Source organism: Podarcis pityusensis, assembly GCF_964106645.2.
Source record: "Podarcis pityusensis genome assembly, chromosome: 18".
NCBI classification, from domain to species: domain Eukaryota; kingdom Metazoa; phylum Chordata; class Lepidosauria; order Squamata; family Lacertidae; genus Podarcis; species Podarcis pityusensis.
Genome location: NC_138043.1, coordinates 6,482,715 through 6,509,281, shown reverse-complemented (window position 1 = coordinate 6,509,281; position 26,567 = coordinate 6,482,715). Strand labels below are relative to the sequence as shown.

The 26,567-nt window shown below is 48.1% G+C and overlaps 1 protein-coding gene across 4 annotated transcripts; it reads left to right on the top strand.

Moving 5' to 3' along the window:
• Positions 1-3,703: 3,703 nt before the first annotated feature.
• Positions 3,704-26,308, top strand: UBXN6 (UBX domain protein 6). 4 transcript variants are annotated; one of them, XM_080989067.1, is made up of 11 exons: positions 3,704-3,861; positions 9,301-9,461; positions 11,584-11,645; positions 13,395-13,529; positions 15,496-15,593; positions 17,655-17,730; positions 18,566-18,650; positions 21,413-21,626; positions 22,525-22,655; positions 23,572-23,717; positions 25,585-26,308. In XM_080989067.1, exons 1-11 carry the CDS (start codon positions 3,779-3,781, stop codon positions 25,711-25,713), a joined length of 1,320 nt encoding a protein of 439 aa, XP_080845193.1. In that variant the 5' UTR covers positions 3,704-3,778; the 3' UTR covers positions 25,714-26,308. The 4 variants fall into 4 exon arrangements, with proteins under 4 accessions (XP_080845193.1, XP_080845194.1, XP_080845192.1 ...); XM_080989068.1 differs by lacking the exon at positions 3,704-3,861 and adding an exon at positions 6,049-6,156; XM_080989066.1 differs by lacking the exon at positions 3,704-3,861 and adding an exon at positions 6,107-6,244.
• Positions 26,309-26,567: the final 259 nt, after the last annotated feature.

Sequence of the window (26,567 nt, the reverse complement as noted above, 5' to 3'; positions counted from 1 at the left end):
TTTTTATTTGTTTTCCTTTTTCTTTTTTTGCTTATCTTTGTAATATGTTGAAATTTAATAAATATCATTTAAATATATATATATATATAAATACAACCCACCAAACTTCATGCTCAAGGGTGCATGAGAGTGCTATGCAAAGAGTGTGTGTGTGTGTATCAAAGAGGAAGCAGAAAAGGCATTGCATTATTTTTTTTAAAGCACCAGATCTTTCTCTTTTAAATATCAGCTCTCCTAAAAGCAGCTACTTTAACGGTGCTGCCTGGAGCTACGAAGTTGGCACCACGTTCCTAATTGGCATCTACAATCAGTCCCCACCCTGTGTTTTCCCCAAGGCTCCGAACTCTCAAATGGAAAGGCGTTTTCACTTTTTCACTGGGGAAATAAAAGCAAGAAATGTGCCTTAGGAGGACTAGTCATGCGGCATCATGGGCAAGGCGCCTCGTTTGCATAACAAATGCCTCTCTTCCACATTTATCTTTTTCAACCAGGTCATACGATCTAAAAAACCCACGGGTATTTGCAAATAAGACTTTGGAGCAAATAAGACTATGCTGGCTTTGGGGATGTTTGCTAGGACTATTCTACCAAAATGCTTGTTTACAAAGCTATTGTACAGTGGTACCTCGGGTTAAGTACTTAATTCGTTCCGGAGGTCCGTTCTTAACCTGAAACTGTTCTTAACCTGAAGCACCACTTTAGCTAATGGGGCCTCCTGCTGCCTCCGCACGATTTCTGTTCTCATCCTGAAGCAAAGTTCTTAACCCGAGGTACTATTTCTGGGTTAGCGGAGTCTGTAACCAGAAGCATCTGTAACGTGAAGCGTCTGTAACCCGAGGTACCACTGTACTACCAACCTTACTGCATGCTTGTGAAACATGGACCACTTATAAATGCCATCTCCAACTCCTCAAAAGATTCCATCAACGGTGTCTCCGATAATTTTTACACATCCCTTGGGAAGACAGGCGAACTAATGCCAGTGTACTGGAAGAAGCAAAGATCACCAGTGTTGAAGCAATGATTCTTCAACATCAACTTCGTTGGACTGGTCATGTTGTGAGGATGCCTGATTATCGTCTTCCGAAACAACTACTCTATTCCAAACTTAAAAATGGAAAGCGTAATGCTGGTGGTCAACAAAAGAGGTTTAAAGACTGTCTCAAGGCAAATCTAAAAAAATATATACACAACGACAACTGGGAAACACTGGCCTGAGAGGGCTCCAATTGGAGAACAGCCTTTGCCAAGGGTGTCATGGGCTTTGAAGACACTCGAACTCAGGACAAAAGGGAGAAATGTGCTAAGAGGAAGGCACGCTTGGCAAACCCACCCCAGGATCAACTCCCACCCAGAAACCAATGTCCCCACTGTGGAAGGATGTGTGGATCCAGAATTGGCCTCCACAGTCACTTACGGACTCATTGTTAAAACCGTGTTTATGGAAGTCAATCTTACTCAGCTACAAGGGATCGCCAAAGAAGAAGCAACAGCTTTTAACAGCTTACTAGCTGCTTTGCTTCTCAATAGTCTCTGGTTGGCCTCTGTTATTTCCTCCTAACGATGGAGAACCTACAAAGAACTCTATATAGGCTCTTGTGGACCCCATAAGGGAAAAGGAGCAGTTTTCGTTTACAACATTCGATACGTTAAGTCTGCGAGTTGTGCATATTCTGTCAACTTAAATTGCCACTCTTCTTTGGTTGGGACCTCACTGGTTTTCCACTTTGGGGCTAACAAGGAAATCTTTTCTGGAATGGTACTGAAATATACAGTGGTGCCCCGCAAGACGAATACCTCGCAAGACGAAAAACTCGCTAGACGAAAGAGTTTTCCGTTTTTTGAGTCGTTCCGCAAGACGAATTTCCCTATGGGCTTGCTTTGCAAGACGAAACATCTTGCGAGTTCTTGCGAGTTTGTTTCCTTTTTCTTAAAGCCGCTAAGCCGTTAATAGCCGCTAAGCCGCTAATAGCCGTGCTTCGCAAGACGAAAAAACCGCAATACGAAGAGACTCACGGAACGGCTTAATTTCGTCCTGCGAGGCACCACTGTAGTATATAGATGAGGCAGAACAGAAATGTAGTCCTGGATGGAGCGAAGGAAGAAATATCGAGGCAGATCCTGGGGTCTTGCAAATACAGAAGCGTTCAGTTCCCAGGGATTATTTCATGGAAGACCCTGGCTTTTAAATGTGCTTCATGCATGGAGGTTGCAAAGCTCCGTTGGTTAGAGTGCCATGCTGATGACCCCAAGGTTGCGGGTTCGATCCCCGCATGGGATGGCTGAATATTCCTGCATTGCAGCGGGTTGGGATAGATGACCCTCAGGGTCCCTTCCAACTCCATGATCCTATGACAGGCATAGGCAAATTTGGCCCTCCAGATGTTTTTGGCCTACAACTTCCATGATCCCTGGCTACAACTGATTGGTTCAAAATTGGGAAAGGAGTATAGAAGGCTGTATATTGTCTCCCTGCTTATTTAATTTATATGCAGAATTCATCATGCGAAAGGCTGGGCTGGATGAATCCCAAGATGGAATTAAGATTGCCGGAAAAAATATCAACAACCTCAGATATGCAGATGACACAATCTTGATGGCAGAAAGTGAGGCGGAATTAAAGAACCTTTTAATGAGGGTGAAAGAGGAGAGCACAAAATATGGTCTGAAGCTCAACATCAAAAAAACTAAGACCATGGCCACTGAGCACATCACCTCCTGGCAAATAGAAGGGGAAGAAATGGAGGCAGTGAGAGATTTTACTTTCTTGGGCTCCATGATCACTGCAGATGGTGACAGCAGTCACAAAATTTAAAGATGCCTGCTTCTTGGGAGAAAAGCAATGACCAACCTGGATAGCATCTTAAAAAGTAGAGACATCACCTTGCCGACAAAGGTCCATATAGTTCAAGCTCTGGTTTTCCCAGCAGTGATGTATGGAAGTGAGAGCTGGACCATCAAGAAGGCTGATCACCAAAGAATGGATGCTTTTGAATTCTGGTGCTGGAGGAGACTCTGGAGAGTCCCATGGACTGCAAGAAGATCAGACCTCTCCATTCTGAAGGAAATCAGCCCTGAGTGCTCACTGGAAGGACAGATCCTGAAGCTGAGGCTCCAAGACTTTGGCCACCTCATGAAAAGAGAAGACTCCCTGGAAATGACCCTGATGCTGGGGAAGATGGAGGGCACAAGGAGAAGGGGACGGCAGAGGACGAGATGGTTGGACAGTGATCTTGAAGCTACAAACATGAGTCTGACCAAACTGCGGGAGGCAGTGGAAGACAGGAGTGCCTGGCGTGCTCTGGTCCAGGGGGTCACGGAGAGGCGGACACGACTAAACGACTCAACAACAAGAATGACAACATCTGCCTATGCCTGATCTGTGACTTAATGGCCTCATTTAAGGACTTGGTAAACTTTGACCATGGAGAAGGAAGGTCACTCGCCTAGAGCGGCCTTCCTTCCTAGCTGGGAGCGGGAACCATAGACGTCTAACCAATCAAAAGCTCAGGGTTCCCACTTCCGGCTGGGCTCGACTCCGATCGGCACTTTACAGGGGCAGCGCTCAACTTCCGCCCTCAACCTCCCGTTGGAGTCCAGAGAGGGCGGAAGTGGCGGGGCACGTGACCGGAAAGCGGTTCCCCGGTCCTTCCGGCAACCGACTTCCGCTTCCTGTTTACGGCGGAGCGACGAGAGGCAACGGCGGGGGCGGGGGCTGATATGTTTTTCGGGGATTCGTGAGGCGACGGGGGGGGGGAGGGGCGCTTTCGACGCCGCCATGAAGAAGTTTTTCCAAGATATCAAAGCGGAGCTGCAGTTCAAGGGAGCCGGGCCGGGCCAGAAGCTCAGCGAGTCGCCTAGGTAACCAGCCCCCCCCTCCGCGAATGGTGGGCGGGGTCCCCGTTGGGGAGGGGGAGAAGAGAATGAGGGGCAGGGAAGGGGTTCCCCAAAGGTCATCTAGTCCAGCCCCCTCTGCAAGGCAGGGGTCTCAACAAGACAGAGGGCCATACAATGTTGTTTAGGCGTGTCCGCCTCTTCGTGACCCCCTGGACCAGAGCACGCCAGGCCCTCCTGTCTTCCCCTGCCTCCCGCAGTTTAGTCAAACTCATGCTGGTAGCTTCGAGAACACTGTCCCACCATCTTGTCCTCTGCCGTCCCCTTCTCCTTGTGCCCTCCATCTTTCCCAGCATCAGGGTCCTTTCCAGGGAGTCTTCTCTTCTCATGAGGTGGACAAAGTCTTGGAGCCTCAGCTTCAGGATCTGTCCTTCCATTGAGCACTCAGGGCTGATTTCCTTCAGAATGGAGAGGTTTGATCTTCTTGCAGTCCATGGGACTCTCAAGAGTCTCTTCCAGCACCAGAATTCAAAAGCATCCATTCTTCGGCCTCAGCCTTCTTTATGGTCCAGCTCTCACTTCCATACAACACTACTGGGAAAACCAGAGCTTTAACTATACGGACCTTTGTTGGCAATGTGATGTCTCTGCTTTTTAAGATGCTGTCTAGGTTTGTCATTGCTTTTCTCCCAAGAAGCAGGCGTCTTTTAATTTTGTGGCTGCTGTCACCATCTGCAGTGATCATGGAGCCCAAGAAAGTAAAATTTCTCACTGTCTCAATTTCTTCCCCTTCTATTTGCCATGGCGGGATGGGACCAGTGGCCATGATCTTAGTTTTTTTGATGTTCAACCTTTGCTAAAAAACTTCCGGGGAAGGAGAGCCCACCACCTTCCATCCCAGTCAGAACAACTCTTCACTGTCTTCCTCATGTTCACTCAGAAAACTGAAAGCCATGGGTTCGAGTCCTGCCCTCCAGAGCAGGAGAAAACAACCTTGTTCCCTCTTCCCTGTGACAGCCCTTCAGAGACTTGAATATGGCTCTCCTATCTTCTCCCAGTCTCCTCTCTTCCAAGGTAAACACACCCAGCTCCTTCAGACACTCCTCATAAGGTTTAGCTTCCAGACCATTGATCGTTGCAGCTTGTCAACATCCTTCTTAAATTGTGGTGCCCAGAACTGGACACAGTACCCCAGGTGGGGTCTGACCAAGGCAGAATAGAGCGGCCCTGTTACTTGTTCTCTCTTCCTTGTGACAGCCTTTCAGAGATTTGAAGATGGCTATCCTATCTCCAATCAGTCTCTTTTTTTCCAGGCTAAGCATACCCTGCTCCTTCAACCGTTCCTCATAAAGCTCAGTTTCCAGACCCTTGATCACCATCCTCTGCCCACCTTCCAGCTTGTCAGCATCCTTCTTAAATTGTGGTGCCCAGAATTGGACGCAGGTGGCGCTGTGGGTTAAACCACAGAGCCTAGAACTTGCCAGTCAGAAGGTCGGCGGTTCGAATCCCCACGATGGAGTGAGCTCCCATTGCTCGGTCCCTGCTCCTGCCAACCTAGCAGTTCAAAAGCACATCAAAGTGCAAGTATATAAATAGGTACCACTTTGGCGGGAAGGTAAACGGCATTTCCGTGAGCTGCTCTGGTTTGCCAGAAGCGGTTTAGTGCTGCTGGCCACATGACCCGGAAGCTGTACGCCGGCTCCCTCGGCCAGTAAAGCGAGATGAGCGCCGCAACCTCAGAGTCGGCCACGACTGGACCTAATGGTTAGGGGTCCCTTTACCTATTACTTCCCTCAATCTGGACACTAGACTTCTGTTGGTGCAGCATAGAATAGCATTAGCCTTTTTTGCTGCTGCATCACACAGTTGACTCATGTTCACTTTGTGGTCCACCAAGACCCCTAGATCCTTTCCACATGTACCGCTAGCAAGCCAGGTTTCCCCCCCATCCTACATTTGTGCATTTGATTCTTCCTGCCTAAGTGCAGATCCTTACATTTGTCCCTATCGAAATTCGTTTTGTTAGCTTGCGCCCAGTTCTCCAATCCATTAAGGTCTTTTTGAATCCCAATTCTGTTTCCTGCGGCATTCGCTACCCCTCCCAGTTTGGTGTCATCTGCAGATTTGGCAAGCGTCCCCTCAATTCCTTCATCCAAGACGTTCTGGGGGGCCTCTGGCTGCCAGTGGGTGCTCCCCAGCCCCTTTGTGATGGTGCTGTGACACTGTGGGGACAGTGCTGGCTGGACAGAGTCCATACTGCCTTGGCTTCTCTGCTGAGCTTTCGTTTGCCAGGATGAGCCGAACACCCCACCCCAGAGTGGTGTATGTACCCCCTTCACTATATCAGTCTCTTTTTTTCCCTGGGAGTATTTCTCAGTTTTGCGTGGAATTCCCTGCGCTATATGAATAGGTGTGTAAGTCATCTTCCTAGTCGTTTATCTGTAATTGGGCAGGTAGGTAGCCAGCCTTGCCCTGAGAGTTGTGAAAGACTGTAAGCTGCAATCCCAGCTCAGCCTGGGATGTGCTCAGTAACTTTTAGGGAAGCTGGCGGAGGCTTTTAAACATCAAGAAACAGATCGGCTCCATCTTGAAAGGCATTGGAGTTTAAACAGGCTGGTCGTGTGTGTGTGTGTGTGTGTATCTATATCTATACCTATATCTATATCTATCTATCTATCTATCTATCTATCTATCTATCTATAAATAATAAATATTGATGATTTTTAGTTTTATAGTAAAGGTAAAGGTACCCCTGACCATTAGGTCCAGTCACGGACTACTCTGGGGTTACATGCTCATCTTGCTCTACAGGCCAAGGGAGCCGGCGTTTGCCCACAGACAGCTTCCGGGTCATGTGGCCAACATGACTAAGCCGCTTCTGGAGAACCAGAGCAGTGCACGGAAACGCTATTTACCTTCCTGCTGGAGCGGTACCTATTTATCTACTTGCACTTTAACATGCTTTCAAACTGCTAGGTGGGCAGGAGCAGGGACGAAACAACAGGAGCTTACCCCGTTGTGGGGATTCGAACTGCTGACCTTCTGATCGGCAAGCCCTAGGCTCTGTGGTTTAGACCATAGCGCCACCCGGGTCCCTTTTAGTTTTATACATTTCAATAATTTTACAGTCATTTTAACATTTCAAAGCCTGACTTCCTTCCCCCCTCTTTCTGCGGTTCCTTAAATTTATTTTTAATACTTTCTGCATATCCAAATTAACTTAATTTGTTCATTTATTCATCTGCTTTAAGTATATACTTTTAAAATAAAACTGCAGGTTATTAAAATAACCCTGCCAGTGTTCTTATCTGCTTACAGTTTGCTTGGAAACATTCAGTGGTCTGTGTACCTTTTAGTTCTCTTCGTTGGCGCAAAATTCCCGCCGTTTTATGAAATTCCTTCTGCAGGGGTGAGGGATCTGTGGCCTATCAGATGTTGTTGGGACTACATTTCCCATCATCCCTGACTGGGGCTACTGGGACTTGGAGCCCAACAACAGCTAGAAGACCTCAAGTTCCTCAGCCCTGCCTTATGGCTTAAAAACCAAGCTAGCCTTCTCTTGCACTTGCTCCTTCCTTATGGGAGCTCTTCTGTAGCTTTCTTGACCCAGCTCTTTAGTTACACTCGCACCTTCTCTCTCTTTTTAAAAACGTTTTTATTTATACTTTTCAAGTTGAACCATTTCATTAGTTTTACGACCAATTTAACACTTCAAAGTTTGACTTCCTTCCCCCTCTTTCTGCGGTTCCTTAAATTTATTTTTTAGTAACTTCTGCATTTTCAAATCCATTTAATTTGCTTGTTTAATTATCTACTTTAAATATATACTCTTACAAAACTGCAGGTTATTACAGTAACCCTGCCAATGTTTTTAATCTGTTTGCAATTTATCTGTAAATATTCAGTAAACCATTTCCATTCTTTTATTTTAAAAAGTTGTCTTGATTTCTTATTTTTCTGGTAAATTTCACCCTTTCTGCATATTCCATAAGTTTTTGTATCCATTCTTCCTTTGCTGGGACTTCTTCTTCTTTCCACTTTTGGGCAGGTAAGTTAAAGGCAAAGGGACCCCTGACCATTAGGTCCAGTCGTGGCTGACTCTGGGGTTGCGGCGCTCATCTCGCTTTATTGGCTGAGGGAGCCAGTGTACAGCTTTCCGGGTCATGTGGCTGGCGAACCAGAGCAGCGCACGGAAATACCGTTTACCTTCCTGCCGGAGCGGTACCTATTTATCTACTTGCACTTTAACGTGCTTTCAAACTGCTAGGTTGGCAGGAGCAGGGCAGGTAGCATTCATTAAATACATTTCTATGCAATTTAGGTAGTTCTGTCCCTACCATTCCTGAAAGAATTTTGGGCACACTGGAATCTTCTCGAACAGGTTTTCTCATTTGCTTACACCTTCACCTTCATCTCGAGGTAGAGGTGACTGGAGGCAGATACTGCTCCTCTTGCTTCTCTGTGTTCATGGCGAAGAGCAGAAGGAACAGGTCCAGGGCTGCGGGCTGGGGATTGGCAGTGTTGCCCAGTGCTGCCAGCCCTGCCTCCAGCTGCTGGGGGCCGCCACCTGGAAGGGGTTGGCCGCTCGTGATCCTCAGGGCGACAGTTCTGTTTGACAGGCTCCCTGGCGCTTGTGTTCTTTGCTGGGCGTTCAAAGCACTTGCGCTTCTCTGCCCTCAAATAATAATTTATTATTTATACGCCGCCCATCTGGCTGGGTTTCCCCAGCCACTCTGGGCGGCTTCCAACAGAATATTAAAATACAATAACCTATTAAACATTAAAAGCTTCCCTGAACAGCGCTGCCTTCAGATGTCTTCTAAAAGTCAGATAGTTGTTTATTTCCTTGACATCTGATGGGAGGGCGTTCCACAGGGCAGGCGCCACCACGGAGAAGGCCCTCTGCCTGGTTCCCTGTAACTTGGCTTCCCGCAAGGAGGGAACCACCAGAAGGCCCTCGGAGCTGGACCTCAGTGTCCGGGCTGGACGATGGGGGTGGAGACGCTCCTTCAGGTATACTGGGCCGAGGCCGCTTAGGGCTTTAAAGGTCAGCACCAACACTTTGAATTGTGCTCAGAAATGTCCTGGGAGCCAATGTAGGTCTTTCAGGACCTGTGTTATATGGTCTCGGTCGCCGCTCCCAGTCACCATTCTAGCTGCCGCATTCTGGATTAGTTGTAGTGTCCAACTGGCTTTCAAAGGTAGCCCCACGTAGAGCGCATTGCGGTAGTCCAAGCGGGAGATAACCAGAGCATGCACCACTATGGTGAGACAGTCTGTGGGCAGGGAGGGTCTCAGCCTGCATACCAGATGGAGCTGGTAGACAGCTGCCCTGGACACAGAACTGACCTGCGCCCCCTGGCAACAGTTCTGCTTGACAGGCTCCCTGGTACTTGTGTTCTTTGCTGGGCCTTCAAAGCACTTGCGCTTCTCTGCCCTCAAAGTGTCTCCGTTTCTCCCCAACAGAGAAAGAGCTCCCAAGGAGAAGCCGAAAGCTGACCCTCCTCCCAAATGTCGCCAAGGGCCGACCAATGAAGCTCAGATGGCGGCGGCAGCAGCCCTGGCCCGGCTGGAGCAGAAGCCCAAACCTCGCCCCCCCTCATCCCAAGATGCCATCCGGAATCAGGGTAAAAGGGCGAGGGGCAGGAGTTGCTGGCCTGCGAGTCTTAATGAAATCTCTCTCTCTTTTTGGTTAGTTGTTGATTTATATCAGGGCTCAGCAACCTTTTTCAGCTGTGGGCCAGTCCACTGTCCCTCAGACCATGTGGTGGGGTGGACTATATAAAAATAAATAAATGAACAAATTCCTATGCCCCACAAATAACCCAGAGATGCATTTTAAAGAAAAGGACGCATTCTACTCATGTAAAAACATGCTGATTCCCGGACCGTCTGCGGGCCGGATTGAGAAGGCGATCGGGCTGCATCCAGCCCCCGGGCCTTAGGTTGCCTACCCCTGATTTATATGTTCTGAGGATCCAGGGAGGCACTCTTATTCCACAGAAGGAAGGGGAAAGTGCAGTGCCTGTGCTTTTTGGGCAGTGTATCCAGTTTCCTACACACCTTGTAAAAAAAGCCTGCGAAGTCCTGCTCACAGTAAGGTAAAGGTAAAGGGACCCCTGACCATTAGGTCCAGTCGTGGCCGACTCTGGGGTTACGGCGCTCATCTCGCTTTATTGGCCGAGGGAGCGGGCGTACAGCTTCCGGGTCATGTGGCCAGCATGACTAAGCCGCTTCTGGCGAACCAGAGCAGCGCACGGAAATGCCGTTTACCTTCCCGCCGGAGTGCTACCTATTTATCTACTTGCACTTTGACGTGCTTTTGAACTGCTAGGTTGGCAGGAGCAGGGACCGAGCAACGGGAGCTCACCACGTCACGTGGATTCGAACCGCCGACCTTCTGATTGGCAAGTCCTAGGTTCTGTGGTTTAACCCACAGCGCCACCCGCGTCCGTGAGCAGGGACTACCTGCTCACAGTAGTCCCGTTGAAATGAACGGCAGCTCTTGCCACTCTTGGACTTCCAGCAAAGCTGAATGGTGGAAGGTTCAGGATATGCAAAAGGAAGGATAGGCAAAAGGAAGCAGAGGCTTGACAACCATATGTCAGGAGTGCTCTGATGGTGTTTCCTGCTTGGCAGGGGGTTGGACTCGATGGCCCTTGTGGTCTCTTCCAGCTCTATGATTCTATGATTCTATGATTCTAAGTCCTTAGTTCATGGTTAATCTCTGGAACTCCCTGCCGCAGGGCGCAGCGATGGGCACCAACTTGGATGGCTTTGGAAGAGGATGGAAAAATTCATGGAGGAATGGGCTATCAGGGCAAAGCTATTCTTTGCCTCCAGGGTCAGAGGCAGTAACGCTCCTGAATATCAATTGCTGGAAACCACAGGAGGGGAGAGGGCTTGGGTCCTGCTGGAACAGCCTTTCTCAACCTGTGGGTCCCCAGATGTTGTTGGAACTACAACTCCCATCACCCCTAGCTAGCAAGGCCAGAGCTCAGGGGTGATGGGAGTTGTAGTCCAACAACATCTGGGGACCCACAGGTTGAGAACCGCTGGGCTGGAGGGTTCCCCACAGGCCTCTGGTTGGCCACTGTGAGAACGGGGACTAGATGAGCCATTGTTTTCAAATGTATTAGAGAATTTGCAAGGGTACACATTTTGTTTTTGGTGTACTAAATTAAGGGTATGTATATTATGCAGTAAGAATTACGGTGCTATCTAGTATACAGTGGTACCTCGGGTTAAGTACTTAATTTGTTCCGGAGGTCCGTACTTAACCTGAAACTGTTCTTAACCTAAAGCACCACTTTAGCTAATGGGGTCTCCTGCTGCTGCCGTGCCGCCGGAGCACAATTTCTGTTCTCATCCTGAAGCAAAGTTCTTAACCTGAAGCACTATTTCTGGGCTAGCGGAGTCTGTAACCTGAAGGGTATGTAACCCGAGGTACCACTGTACTGGTCTTTGTGTTGCTTGTTGTGTTAAGTTTGCAACACAGGGGTTTGTTGTTCTGTATTGTTCTGATCCAGCAGGAATCTTCTTATGTTAATGGGCCCAAGTCGCATCAGTTATTTTCATTGCGTCTACTTGCGTTGAAGGTAATTGTACACAATGAGAGAGAGAAGGTGATGTAAATTTGGACAGAAAATTTATAGCACACAACCCATGGGTATAGACCCCAAATACCTGGTTGCTCCTCTCCTCAAATTTCACTTTTGATGCATATCTTTGTTTTAATTGTTCTTCTAGTGAAAAAGGAGCTTATGGCTGAAGCAGCTGCAAGCGACAAAGGAGCCGCTGTGGATCAGAAGGTAGGAACAGCTGCGTTTGTCGCCTCGCCATTTATTAGTAGGTTTTTGACCTGCTCTTTCAGTATTTCTTCAAAGGGTTGGGCTTTCCTTCATTTATTTATTGTTTTAAATTTGTATGCCGCTTTTCTGTGTAAATCTGCTCCAAGCAGCTCACAAATGCAAAATTGAGGCATCACTGTTGCAGTAACAATCAGGTGTACAGGTAAATCATTTCAAAACCAATCAATACCTCAGATGGATCTATATCAGGGGTCAGCAACCTGCGGCCCACGGGGGTCGTTTAAATGGCCCACGAGCCACCTAAGCGCTGCGCTAAACCGGTGCAGCGCACAGCGGGGACTCACTTCCGTAGCGCCGGAAATCGTGTCTGCGCAGACGCGACCCAGCCCACGGAGCGATCTCCGTGGGAGTGAACGGGCCCAGGCGAGGTAAACCTTGCCGACCCTGATCTATATCATGGGTCGGCAAACTAAGGCCCGTGGGCCAGATCAGGCCCAACAGCCGCCTGGATCCGGCCCGCAGATGGTCCGGGAATCGCCGCGTGGATCGCCAGTGCGCACGTTCTTTCCCTCTCCCTCACACGGCAGCGGCACTGCCTCCTCCCTCCCTCCTCCTGGCTTCTCCCTGCCCTGCCTAGAGGAGGAAGGGGGCTTGGTTTGTTGCAGCAGCAGCAGCAGCACTTGAGCAGCCGCCATTTTAAGCAGCCCCTCTCCAGAGTCCTTTCACATGCCGCTCATCTTCCCGCCGCCGGAAGCCCCTGCCGCTTGCAAGACGCAGGTAAGCAGCCACCGGGGATCGTGGTGCTATTTCATCATTCCCACCCCCAGTATAGTCCTGCCCCCCACAAGGTCTGAGGGACAGTGGACCGGCCCCCTGCTGAAAAGGTTTGTTGACCCCTGATCTATATGATCATTGCAGTTGCTAAAATAGTGGCAAAACAAACTACAATGGGCGTAGATCTTTTCTTTTTCTTCCTCCAGTGGAGCCCCTGTCTTATTTATTTATTTTTTTGAAAAGTTTTTATTATTAAAACAATTCAGCATTAATACACACATATTGTGAATATACAAGCATGCAGACATACATTTCATACAATCCTTAAAAATGTTCAAACATACCTGCACTCAATCTCACAGATAATTCCTTTTCCCACCAGCTCACCCCACCTTTGTGTTAGACTTCCAATCTACTCATTTGCAGTTTCTTTCAACTTCTTTTACTTTTTTTCCCTCTCACCTTTAACCTAATTTCATGCTCCTTTTTCTGTTACACATTGTTATCCATCTTATTTAGTATTTCAGTATTTAAAACGGAACTTGTTTATTCTAATAGGAGTTCTGATTTTTCAGTATGGTTTTGCAAGGATCCTTTAAACACCTTCCAGTCCCTGTCTATCTTCTCTTTTGAGATCCTTCCAATTTCTCCCATTGTTTTGGATATATTGTAATACTCCAATAATTTGGCAAGTCACTCTGTTTTTGTCGGTGTAATACCACTTTTCCAATTTTTCCCAATCAGTAGCCTTGCGGCTCCTGTTACGTATAAATATAATGTCTTGTCTTCTTCCTTTAGACTTCCTGGTACTATTCCCAATAGGAAACCTTCTGATGTGTTCCTAAATGAATATCTGAACATTTCATTGTATATTGTTTCCCAAAATTGTTTGATGTTCAAACAATTCCACCATATATGCATCATAGTACATTTTTCAGTGTTGCATCGCCGTCTTAAAATCCCGCCTCTCTTTAGAATTCTTTACCTGCTCTTCAAGAAGAAGATCCCTCCATGCTGTCCGTCTCAGGAGTCTACTTCACTTGCCCTTTAACTGGGGCCACCGTCCGGAAGGATAAAAGAGAGGCGCAGATCAAAAAGGCCATCCTTGAGGTAAGGTTATTTTGGGGAGTGTGTCTGTCCTCTGATGTCTCGACAGAGAGTGCATTCCCACCCACCCAGCTTTATTGATCTGTTAACAGAAAAAAGAAATGCAAATATAACAAGTTTTGCCTGGGAAGACAAAAGTAACAAAATGCAGCACAGCTGCAAAGGGATAATAAAGTATCATATCGTTCAGAATATGTGCATGTATTTGCTTACTTTGAGTATTTCATCCAGCTTTTATTCACTCGTGAATAAAGCACCGCGATAGGTAATGTAGCTCCACAACCTGACTGTTTGGAATCCTGCTTCTGAGATTTCACCAGGCACTGCTCATGTATTTCCAAGCCTACCTCCGCAACCTTAGGGACGGGAAACTTAACTTCCTCAAATTAAAGCTGAGGTTCACAGAACACTGAATTACATGGCCAGTACCAAATAATAAAGTATCAGTGCATGCAAAGGTTTCCTTTAAAAGTAACACATAAACTGTATTTTTCGCTCCATAGGGCACACTGGACCATAGGCGCCCCTAGTTTTGTTTTTTTTTGGGGGGGGGGAAATCAAGAAAAAAAATCTTATTCCCCCCAGCCCCAAAGATCAGCGTGCTGGCTGCGCAACCTCTCCCTTCCGGAGGGGTTGCGCGGGGCTATGGCATAAGCCAAGGCAGCGAGCGGGATGGATCCCGCTCGCTGTTTTGGCTTCCTCTTTAGCCCTAAAGAAGCCATAGCCACATGCAGCCTCTCCCTGCCGGAGGGGCTATGCACGGCTATCCCTGAAGCCTGGAGAGCGAGAGGGGTCGGTACACCTCTTGCTCTCCAGGCTTCAGCGAAAGCAACGCGAAGCCTCCGGAGCGCGGAGGAAGCGCTCCCTCTGCACTTCGGAGGCTTAGCATTGCTATCGCTGAAGCCAGGGAGCCTGCATTCGCTCCATAGGACGCACACACATTTCCCCTCAATTTTTGGAGGGGAAAAAGTGCGTCCCATAGAGCAAAAAATACGGTAGATAAAAATAAAAGGAGTTGTAATGCAAAAGATTTTCCAAGTCCGTCTTGATACCACGTGGATGGCTGCATGCAAGACTTAACGTCTGTATATGTATCTCTTGGCAGACAACGCTTTGGGTTCGGCAGTTGTTTTTAAAATTATCAAAGTTTTGTAGAAGTAAATAAAAGTGTTCTCCACCGATGAGCTCCATCGTTACGGAGGACAAAATGTTCGATATACAGTCGTACCTCGGAAGTCGAATGGAATCCGTTCCGAAAGTCCGTTCGACTTCCAAAACGTTCGGAAACCAAGGCACGGTTTCCGATTGGTTGCAGGAAGCCCCTGCAGCCAATAGGAAGCCCCATTGGACGTTCGGCTTCCAAAAATAATTCGCAAACTGGAACAGTCACTTCCGGGTTTGCAGCATTCGGGAGCCAAAACGTTTGAGAACTTAGGCGTTTCGAAAACCATGGTGCGACTGTAGTCTTAAACGAGCCAGACATTTGCATATACCGGTGGTATTTGCATACCGTATTTTTTGCTCTATAAGACTCACTTTTTCCCTCCTAAAAAGGGGAAATGTGTGTGCGTCCTATGGAGCGAATGCAGGCTGCACAACTATCCCAGAAGCCAGAACAGCAAGAGGGGTTGCTGCTTTCACTGCGCAGCGATCCCTCTTGCTGTTCTGGCTTCTGAGATTCAGAATATTTTTTTCTTGTTTTCCTCCCCCCAAAACTAGGTGCGTCTTGTGGTCTGGTGTGTCTTATAAAGCGAAAAATACGGTATACTGAATGACCACATGCCTCTGTACGAGAAATAAAATCACGCTACAGAGCTCTGCCTTTTGGATCCTTCTAGTTTGTAAGATGCCTTTTCAAGAAGGGAGTCTGCCAAGCCCTTGAATACCTGCAACTCAAGTTATTAAGATTAGAGGCCTTCCAGGATTTGGCAGAACAGCCCCGGGCATTTCTGTTTCTTCATCTCCCCAGCATGCTGCCCAAGACCCCGTGGCAGCTGCCGTCATGGAAATCCACACTTGCAACAGGGACCGGGAAAAGGTCAAACTCGGAGTGGAGACCATTGCAAAGTAAGTGGAGCCTGGTGGCTGTTGGTGTCGTCGTCATCCTACCCCCCCGTTCCTTTTTTTGTAATAATGGGGTGAGCTCCCATTGTTTGGTCCCTGCTCCTGCCAACCTAGCAGTTCGAAAGCACGTCAAAGTGCAAGTAGATAAATAGGTACCGCTCTGGCGGGAAGGTAAACGGCGTTTCCGTGCGCTGCTCTGGTTCGCCAGAAGCGGCTTAGTCCTGCTGGCCACATGACCCGGAAGCTGTACGCCGGCTCCCTCGGCCAGTAAAGCGAGATGAGCGCCGCAACCCCAGAGTCAGCCACGACTGGACCTAACGGTCAGGGGTCCCTTTACCTTTACCTCCAGTTTAAACAAGCATTTTGTTCAGACTTAAAGCTAGGGATCATTGGTTCTTGCAACCACCGATAAAAACTTTGCCACTGCTAATGTTCTAGCGTTTGTCCGGTCTTCCAATAGGAACCTGACATAGCGAGCCTCTGATTACCCCGGGAAAGGTACCAGCGAGGGTAGTATCAGTTCAGCCCTGGCTTGCCCATATTTTGCACAGTGCAACAAAATATGTTTTATGGAATCAATGTCTTGAGCACACAAGCAAAGTCTGTCCTGGTAGGGAACTCCTCTCAACCTGCCATCCAACACTGCAGAAGGAAAGACGTTTAGTCTGGCTTTGGTGAAAAGCCTTCGATAGTTTGGTACTGTCAGGTTTTTGCAAGAACCAGTGATCCCTATATTCTGAACAAAATGCTTGTTTAACCTGGAGGTAGGCTGTATGAATTATGTATTGCTTTGTAACGATTTGTTGGGTCTCTGGACCGTAATAAAGATTGTTGTTGTTGTAATAATTTTTTATTAAGTTTTACCATTTAATATTCAACACAATTATCATATATAAAAAATAGAATAAAACAAAACTCCCCACCCTGTGCCTTTCCTCCGCTTCCCCTTCTGGTTGTTTAACAATTTGCCACTTCTGCTTAAATTTTCTCTTTATTTTTCATCTTTTAGCTGAATGCTCTTACATTTTTATCATTTTTGTACCTAATTTTCTTCCGGTTACTTCTTACCTTTCATTAATTTCCATATTGTTGTTTCTTCACCTTTCCTCTGGTTTTCTTAACCATTAAGTGTTTTACTCAAACCCTGCTCTGCTAGTGAGTCCAGTTCTTTACAATATTTCTGTAAATACAGCATGAACGATTCCCAGTCTTTTTTTAAAGTCTCTGTTGTCTTTGTCTCTGAGTCTTCCTGTGAGTCTCGCCATTTCTGCATATTCCATATGTTTACCTTGCCATTCTTCTTTCGTTGGTGTCTTGTCTTCTTTCCTTTTGGGGGCTAGTAAATCCTAGAGCCCTCCAGCTGTTTGGGACTACAACTCCCATCATCCCTAGCTAACAGGACAAGTGGTCAGGGATGATGGGAATTGTAGTCCCAAACCTCTGGAGGGCCAGAGTTTGCCTATGCCTGTCCTAGCCACTGTCGTAGCATCCATGAATAGCTTCTTCTGCTCTTCTGGCAATTCCTGCCCTATAATACCTAAAAAGAAAACTTCTTTTAACCTTTAATTTGATTTCAGCCTGATCTTTTATTTCCCTTTTCTTCCCTCCCCCTCCCCTTTTATGAAGATTACCCGCTCTGAGATCCCAAAGCTAATTCTCCCCTGGTCTCCTCGCTGGCCCAAATAGGACCAATTCAGCCAGCTAGCCCTGGAGATTAACTAATGCTTATCTCCCCTAAATTGATTTCTAAATTTTGAATTTTATTGTTATTCATGTTTTTATACTGTATTTATGCTGCTTTTACAATTAAGTGTTTTATATTTTTTGTTAGCCGCCCTGAGCCCGGTTTTTGAACCGGGAAGGACGGGGTATAAATAAAAAATTATTATTATTATTATTATTATTATTATTATTATTGGGGGAAAACCCTTCTGACAAGCCTCCTATTTAAAAAAACCTATGAAAATGGTATAAAAAGTCCCTATTGAACTTGGCGGTACTTCCTTTTGAGAGGAAGCCTGAGCAAACTGCTGCCCAGAATGACAACTTGTCTTCCTTCCCAAGGTACCTTGACAACATCCACCTCCACCCAGAGGAAGAGAAGTACCGGAAAATCAAACTGCAGAACAAAGTGTTCCAGGTGGGTGCGTTTCAGAGCAGGGTCTCCCTGGGTGCTGCTGGAGTACAACTCCTCTCATCCCAGACAACTGTCCCTGCCAGCAGCTGGGCCTTGTGGGAGTTGAGGGCCCAGTAATGGGACGCGGGTGGTGCTGTGGGTTAAACCACAGAGCCTAGGGCTTGCCAGTCAGAAGGTCGGCGGTTCGAATCCCCGCGACGGGGTGAGCTCCTGTTGCTCGGTCCCTGCTCCTGCCAACCTAGCAGTTCAAAAGCACATCAAGTGCAAGTAGATAAATAGGTACCGCTCCAGTGGGAAGGTAAACAGCGTTTCCGTGCCCTGCTCTGGTTCGCCAGAAGTGGCTTAGTCCTGCTGGCCACATGACCCGGAAGCTGTACGCTGGCTCCCTCGGCCAATAAAGCGAGATGAGCACCGCAACCCCAGAGGCGTCCGTGACTGGACCTAATGGTCAGGGGTCCCTTTAGCTTTACCTAATGTCCATGTTCCCAAACCCTGCTCTTGCTAGAGGTTGCTGCCAGCTTGGCAGAAAGCATCTCACAGTAAAATAAGGACTGGAAAAGCGAAGGATAAGACCCATTTGGCATGTCAGCTCAGGGGGCTAAGATCGCTTGAAGCTAAGATTGTTGTGACATCAGGTGTCATCAGCTCATGCTGGGTCAGATTTGGCCCACAGCTCAGAGGGTCTCCACCCCTCGCTTAAATCGCCTTATATTGTTGAACAGACTTTGGCAGGGTGCAAATGCAAGCGACATAAAACCGAAACAAGCAGCCTCAGGGATGCTCTCGCTGGCTGGCTGTTGGAAGTTGTGTGTGATGGATTCGTTTGGCTTCCTCCTAGGAAAGGATCCACTGTCTGGAGGGGACGCACAAGTTTTTCCAGGCCGTCGGGTTTGAAAAGGCCACCCTCAGTGTCCTGGGACAAGGTAAGGCTCAGCGTAGCAGCTGAAAGGCTGAGCTGTAGACGGGAAGGCGCCCGCTCACAAACTCACAAGGTGGCCCTGGGCAAGCAGCACAGAATCTCGGCAAGCCACAGATGGAGACAAGGATAAGACGCACCGAACTTGTTGCCAGGATTACAAGGCGAGAAGCACTTTGAACACTGTACAGAATGCTTCTGGTTTCGCTTAGGTCAGATGGGGGATTCCTGGGGTGAGGGTTTCTCCAGGCCGCTTTAAGTTCCCTTGTGATTGGAAGCTTTTCTGTCCATCTTCAAGCCACCTTTTAAGAGCTGCTGCAGTGGAGATATACAGTGGACGCTCGGGTTGCGAACGTGATCCGTCGGGAGGCACATTCGCAACCCGCAGCGCCGCGTCTGCGCACGCACGGGTCGCGATTCGGTGCTTCTGCACATGCGCAAAGCGTGATTTAGCGCTTCTGTGCATGCGCAAGTACCGAAACCCGGAAGTAACCCATTCCGGTATTTCTGGGTTTGGCTCGGTGCGCAACCCGAAATCGTGCAACCCGAAGCGTCTGTAACCCGAGGTATGACTGTATTTCTTTTAAGTCTATCTCCATTCCCTCCTCCTCTTCGTGAATTGCTATCTGAGAGAAGTGGCATTACAAGACGTTCCTGCAGATATTATTACTATTATTATTAAATTTATATGCCACCCATCTAACAGGGTTGCCCCAGCCACTCTGGGCAGCTCCCGACAAAATATTAAGAACGCAACGAAACATCAAACTTTGCTATATGGTGCTGCCTTCAGATGTCTTCTAAAAGCCATATAGGTGTTCCTTGTAGCTTCGCTTCTTGCAGGGAGGGAACTGGCAGAAGACCCTCGGAGCTGCGCATCAGTGTCTGGGCTGTAGAGACGATGGGGGTGGAGATGCTCCTTCAGGTATACAGTGGTACCTCGGGCTACATACGCTTCAGGTTACATACATTTCGGGTTACAGACTCCGCTAATCCAGAAATAGTGCTTCAGATTAAGAACTTTGCTTCAGAATGAGAACAGAAATCGTGCTCCGGTGGCGCAGCAGCAGCAGCAGGAGGCCCCATTAGCTAAAGTGGTGCTTCAGGTTAAGAACAGTTTCAGGTTAAGAACAGACCTCCGGAACGAATTAAGTACTTAACCTGAGGTACCACTGTACAGGGCTGAGGCTGTTTAGGGCTTTAAAGGTCATCACCAACACTTTGAATTGTATTCTGAAATGTACTGGGAGCCAGTGAAGGTCCTTTAGAACTGGTGTTATATGGATCCGCCGGCGGCTCCTGGTCACCAGTCTAGCTGCCACATTCTGGATTAGTTGTAGTTTCTGAGTCGCCTTCAAAGGTAGCCCCATAGAGAGCAGTAGTCTAAGCAGGAGATAACCAGAGCATGGACCACTCTGGCGAGACAGTGCGCAAGCAGGCGGGGTCTCAGGTGGAGCTGGTGGACAGCTGCCCTGTGATGGGTCTGGAAGCCTTTCGCAAGGAATACCTCTGCTCACTCAGAGATATATTTACAGTCTTTATATACATATTTACAAGGTACAGAACATAGCTTCAAGTGTCCGAATCCTTGGTAGCAGATCCAGGAAGTGGGAGCTTTCGGCTCCTCCTTCAGCAGAGGAGCTTGGGAACCCCCAAGCGCCTCCTCTGTTCCCTGCGTTTTAACCCCCTCCTGTCCTGTGCTGAAGGAATGGGCATTGAATCTCCCTCTGTCCCTGAACTGGTCGGGTGGTGTTGCTGATCTCCAGCATCCGGGAGTGTCCTCGCCGCTTGAGTTCCTTCCACTTGCTTGTCCTCCTCTCCCTCTCCTGTCTTTTCTAAAGGCTCCTGTTCTTCGCCCTCCCTAAGCTCCGGGGCATTCCCTGGCAGCCCCGTGACATGCCCCGGACACAGAATTAACCTGCGCTTCCGTGGACAGCTATGAATCCGAAACGACTCCCAGGCTGCACACCTGGTCCTTTAGGGGCACAGTTACCCCATTCAGGACCAGGGAGTCCTCCACACCCGACTGCCCCCTGTCCCCTTGTAGCCTTATTAGACTTTACCGATGGTAGGGTGAGCGTTGCTCCCAGAACAGGGAGGAAGGAGTCAAATGACACCGAGGTTGATTCAGTGAGTTTATTCTGCTCTCCGGATAGCAGAAGGCACTTGCGTGGTTAGTTCACAGCAAGTCCAAAGAAATGAGAAATTTCATGCAGTATATATATTCTCCAGGCACCCTCTCCCCCCTTCCCCAGGAATCCAGCCGCGTCAGCTTATACATGCAGGTTGACATCACAGATGTTCCTGCTCCGGTACTCTTAACCATAAAAGGGAGTTCCTCTTCCTGTACTCTTGACCATAAAAGGGTGTTCCTGTTCCTGCTCCTATACTCTTAACTTGGAGTAAGAGGTCACCAACTCCTGGCGCCGTTCCCGGGTGGCTGACAAGGTCTGTGCCTCAGCGTAAGATAAGACCCAGATGTGTCATCCCTGCTCCACTTTGGAACGGACAAGGCCATTCATTAGGTGTCACGGACTGATAAAGGAGAGAGCTTTGAGCACTTGTTTATACAGCTGGGTTTTGGCTCAAGAGCTCAAGTTAAAGCATTTTAGAAATGCTCCCTTGGAGAAGGAAAAATGCGGATTTGGGGCCCCGTTTCAGACTGACTGCCCAGTCAGGTTTTAGGTTTTGGAAACCCATTCCTTCACCCTTAGCAAGGGCCGAGTGCTAAGAGGATCCCTCTCTTTCCCTCCCGCCCCATCCCTTTAGAAGAGGCCACAGAGGACTTCTATGTCCTGAAGGAGGGGAAGCTGGGCGACCTGAAGGAGCACAAAGAGAAGCTTCTGAGCGGGGAGCCGCTCCGGGCCCAGCTGGACCGCCAGCTCCGCGTCTTCAAGCCGTCCCCCCAGGCCTCCCGCTTTGAGCTGCCAAGCGACTTCTTCAGCATCACCGCGGAGGAGCTCAAGCGGGAACAGCGGCTCCGGTGAGTGGTGCTGCCTCAACTGAAAGGCTCACTGGCCACACGTTGTTTTATTATTATTATTATTACTAATTTTATTAGATTTTCCACAAATATAACAAAAACCACAAAGCAAAATAACACACAAAAACAAAAACAAAACAAACAAAAAATACACAAATAATAACAACAAACTTAATTCTTTGAAAATCCCACCTTTTTAAACCTCTTAATTGACTTCCTCTAGTCCCTCCCTCCTGAGTTTCCTTATAATTGAATGGAACAGCTTTCCAATATCATTATTAAACTAAAGATCAGTCCAACACAGGCCACACGTTTTTGCCGCTGCCTCCCCAGCTCGGTCCGGGGGTTGCTTTGAAAATCATTTTTTAAAAATACATTTCGCAGAACATCAGACTTGAACCCAGGAAGCTGTTGCTTCGCAGGGCCGTTACGTTGTTAAAAGCAGCACTCCACAATGACAAACCTATTTTAAAACGGCTCCCTTAACTTTAAGCCACAGATTTGAGTCTACTACCAGTGTGCCTGGGCTGATGTCTCCAGCGCCGATCATGCGGTGGGCCGGAGGGCAGGGGAGCACATGCCCATACGCATGGGCACACGCAATTTCCGGTGCAGTTTCGGGTCGGAGGAGCACCGGAAATAGCTTGTGCGCATGTGCACGGGCCTCCTCTGACCCGGATGTGCACTGGAAATAACGCTTGCGCATGCGCACAAGCGATTTCCGGTGCTCCTCCAACCCAGAAGTGGGCACCAAAAAAAGGAAAAGGCAGCCAGTGCAGGGCTGCTTTGAATGAGGTGCTCATTGTATTTTAGATCTGGAAACCGCTGCGGATGTGTTGGCGACACCAGTTGTTGGGTCTGCGTTCCAATATGGTCCCTCTTTCTTTTGCCTCTGAAGGACAGAAGCGGTTGAGAAGGCATCGATGCTGAGAACGAAAGCCATGCGGGAGAAAGAGGAGCAGAGGGAGCTGAGAAAGTACAACTACGCCTTGCTGCGCATCCGCTTCCCGGACGGGTACATCTTACAAGGTACGTGCGAAAGCTCTGGGTGCAAACCAGAGCCCGGCCAGAGGCTGTCAACCACTCAATGCTCAGTCGTCACAGGTTGCTTCATCCTAAGTCTTTGGGCTGGAAGAATGGATGCCTTAAAGAAATATTATAGCATGATGACCTCACGAGCAGCGTTAGAAACTGAGATATGAAAGCCAGGAGCTGAATGGCGCCTTAAACCTAGGTTATGGGCGCAGCAACGGAATGTACAGTGGTATCTCGGGTTACATACGCTTCAGGTTACAGACTCAGCTAACCCAGAAATAGTACCTCGGGTTAAGAACTTTGCTTCAGGATGAGAGCAGAAATCGCGTGATGGCAGCAGCGGGAGGCCCCATTAGCTAAAGTGGTACTTTAGGTTAAGAACAGTTTCAGGTTAAGAACGGACCTCCGGAACGAATTAAGTACGTAACCAGAGGTACCACTGTATTCTTATAACAGGAATACAAAGCTGAAAAGGAATGAAATGCAGCTAAAATCTTATGGTCGTTTTTCACATGGTCTAGTTCAGGGATCAGCGAACTTTTTCAGCCCTCAGACCTTGTGGGGGGCCGGACTATATTTTGGGGAAAAAAGAATGAACAAATTCCTATGCCCCACAAACAACCCAGAGATGCATTTTAAATAAAAGCACACGTTCTACTCATGTAAAAACACGCTGATTCCCGGACCACCCATGGTCTACTACTTCCCCTGCCCACCCCCACTAATATTCTTAAGAGCATGGGTAGATTTGCAACCGAGAAACCACGATTCCTGGGATCCTTTTGAGTGAAGTCACAGGCTTCAAATGCGTGTTGAATGTGCTTCAGATGCATGGCGTGGGTTTGCCCTGCACAAATTTCCGAATCTGCGCAAAACACTAGAGAGTAAATTTTCTTTCTTTCTGGCGCAGGGACGTTCTACGCCCGGGAACCCGTCTCAGCCCTTTACCAGTTTGTGCGAGAGACGCTGCAGAACAACTGGCTCCCCTTTGAGCTTCTGGCCCCCGGAGGCCACAAACTGACCGACGAGAGCATGGCGCTCAATGAATGTGGCCTGGTACGTGTGGCCACCTTGCTTAAGTCTCCTTGCCAATGACGGGGGGGTCAGGTGCGGTCCTGTCCACCTTGAAACCTGGAGCAAGCACCACTGAATTGTTGAATGGTCTCTTTAAATTTGAAGGTTCATTATTGTTCCCCAAGATGTGTATGTCTTTAAGGGCCAGAGCAAATAACATGACCTAGTTTTACAGCTGTGAAGCAGTATAGCAGGTGCTGTTTAGTTGTGTTAATTAAGCTGTGTTAGCAATTGGGTATAGTATATAAAGAGCAGCACCTAGCTCTCTCAATACCCTGGGGGTTGGGTTATGCTTATTGATATGTTTAGTGTAAAAGGAGTTTTTGTTTATGTTAGTAAAACCTTGCTAAAGTTACCGTATTTTTCGCACAAGACGCACCTAGTTTTTGGAGGAGGAAAACAAGAAAAAAAAAATATTCTGAATCTCAGAAGCCAGAACAGCAAGAGGGATCGCTGCGCAGTGAAAGCAGCAATCCCTCTTGCTGTTCTGGCTTCTGGGATAGCTGCGCAGCCTGCATTCGCTCCATAAGACGCACACACATTTCCCTTACTTTTTAGGAGGGAAAAAGTGAGTCTTATAGAGCAAAAAATACGGTATTTTGCATTCCTCGTAATGTGTGGACTCCCCAGGAAGCTTTCTGTAGTGCAGCTAATCTTCAAATAGCCAACATGAATATGATGGGGCTTTCATGTCCCTTAACGGCAGGATCCTTCCTTTGAACTGTGCTCCTCTAACGAAGCTTGGGTTGGGAAGGACAGCTGTACACCCTGTGTGATTCAGGTGAAATTTTCATTTTGGCCTAGGTGGTTTATGGAAGAACTTGGGGAGCAGGGGAGGGGAGGGCGCTAAATGACAAGAGTCTGAAATCTGAGGATATAACAATGCACCCAGACCATATGACACCAGTCCTGAAAGACCTGCACTGGCTCCCAGTACATTTCTAAGCACAATTCAAAGTGTTGGTGTTGACCTTTGAAGCCCTAAACGGCCTCGGCTCAGTAGACCTGAAGGAGCGTCTCCATCCCCATTGTTCCGCCCGGACACTGAGGTCCAGCTCCGAGGGTCTTCTGGTGGTTCTCTCCCTGCAAGAAGGGAGGTTACAGGGAACCAGGCAGAAGGCCTTCTCGGTGGTGGCACCCGCCCTGTGGAACGCCTTCCCTTCAGATGTCAAGGAGATAAAGAACTATCTGACTTTTAGAAGACATCTGAAGGCAGCCCTGTTTAGGGAAGTTTTTAATGTTTGATGTTTTATCGTGTTTTTCACATTCTGATGGGAGTCGCCCAGAGTGGATGGGAAGGCTTGGAAAAACCCCAGGGGAAAACCAGTCCCCACTCCCCATTTTTTTCCAAAGCAGTTTTTAGAAGTCCATGAGAAAATGACAAAGAAGGAAGAGCAAGAAGAAATGGAATATGATAGCAGTAGTTCAGAAAATGAGATAAACTGCATGTATAGGTTGTGTCTTCTATTTATTTTTTTTAAGCACTACTCAAAGGGTAGACCTTCTATGGAGCTTAAATATTGAAGTGGACCTTATCTTTATTTGCTGTTGGTGCTAAGGGGCAAATCTGATTATTTTTTCATGTTGATGGTTTCTTGCCTTTTTTTGTTGCTTTTGAGGGAAAGGGGTGTGTGGTTACCTGTTTTATTGCAAGCACAATATTTTTATCTACCCTGAGTTTCACACAATTTGTAAAGCCACACTGAACTTTGTTTCAATTTTTCCAAAATTTACCCCCAGAAAAAAATAGGGGGGAACGGACGCCCCCCCCCCCCAGTGGCTTCACATTTTCCGGAAATTTTACACCTCTAGTCCTAATAACGCCAAGTGCCTTTGTTTCTTCCCCAAGGTGCCGTCTGCCCTTCTGACGTTCGCCTGGGATGCTGACGTCATGGCGGATATCAAGGCTTCCGGCGGGGAGCACATGGAGAGCGTGTTGAAGCCAGACCTCCTGCTAGCCGTGCAGACCCTGTCCTGAAAATAAAAGCAAACCGGGATTAGATCCAGCCCCGTCCCTCGTGCTCCCCTTCTCCCGTGTTTCTTACGGACGCTGCTTCGGACGCTCCAGTAACTCCCTGTCTTGTGAACACTAAATGGGGGCGGAAATAGGGGGCGGGGAGGAGGCTGCTGTTTTCCCCCAGTGCGTGTTAGGGCCCTGGAATCAGAATAGCTGTGGCCAGAGCAGTTGCCTAGCCGGGCAGTAGCGCATGGAGGACTTGGAACTGGTTCAAAACGAGTTGGATCAAGAGAGATATTTTTACAGTGCTGCTTCTTTTTCTTCTTTTATTTATAACCTTCCCTCGGTGGGGTCTGAACCTCTTTCTAGCCTCAAAACGAAGCTTCTCACTGGGAAAAAACAAAGATCAAAACACTACCCTGCCCTGGCGACACGAATCGGCTTGTTCCGAGGGGCCAGGAGCGCTTCCTTTTTGCTTCCGTTCCACAAACCTTGTTCCTCCCCGATCCCGGGCTAGGAAGAAGCTTTTTTTGTTGTTTCATTTTTGGTCTGTAACTGAGTCAGCCTACAGGCAGGAGAAGCTGTTAGCTTTATTAAAGGAAGATGTGCTGCCACAGGTACTTGGGGTGTTTTGTCTTCCAGAGCAGCAGGCGATGAGAGTGGCGAACGGCGTGAGGGGAGAGAGGTTGTGGCTTGGTGGTGGAGCATTTGATCCGCAGGCAAGTGGGAGGGGGGACTCCCTGGTCCTGAATGGGGTAACTGTGCCCCTGAAGGACCAGGTGCGCAGCCTGGGAGTCATTTTGGATTCACAGCTGTCCATGGAGGTGCAGGTCAATTCTGCGTCCAGGGCAGCTGTCTACCAGGTCCATCTGGTA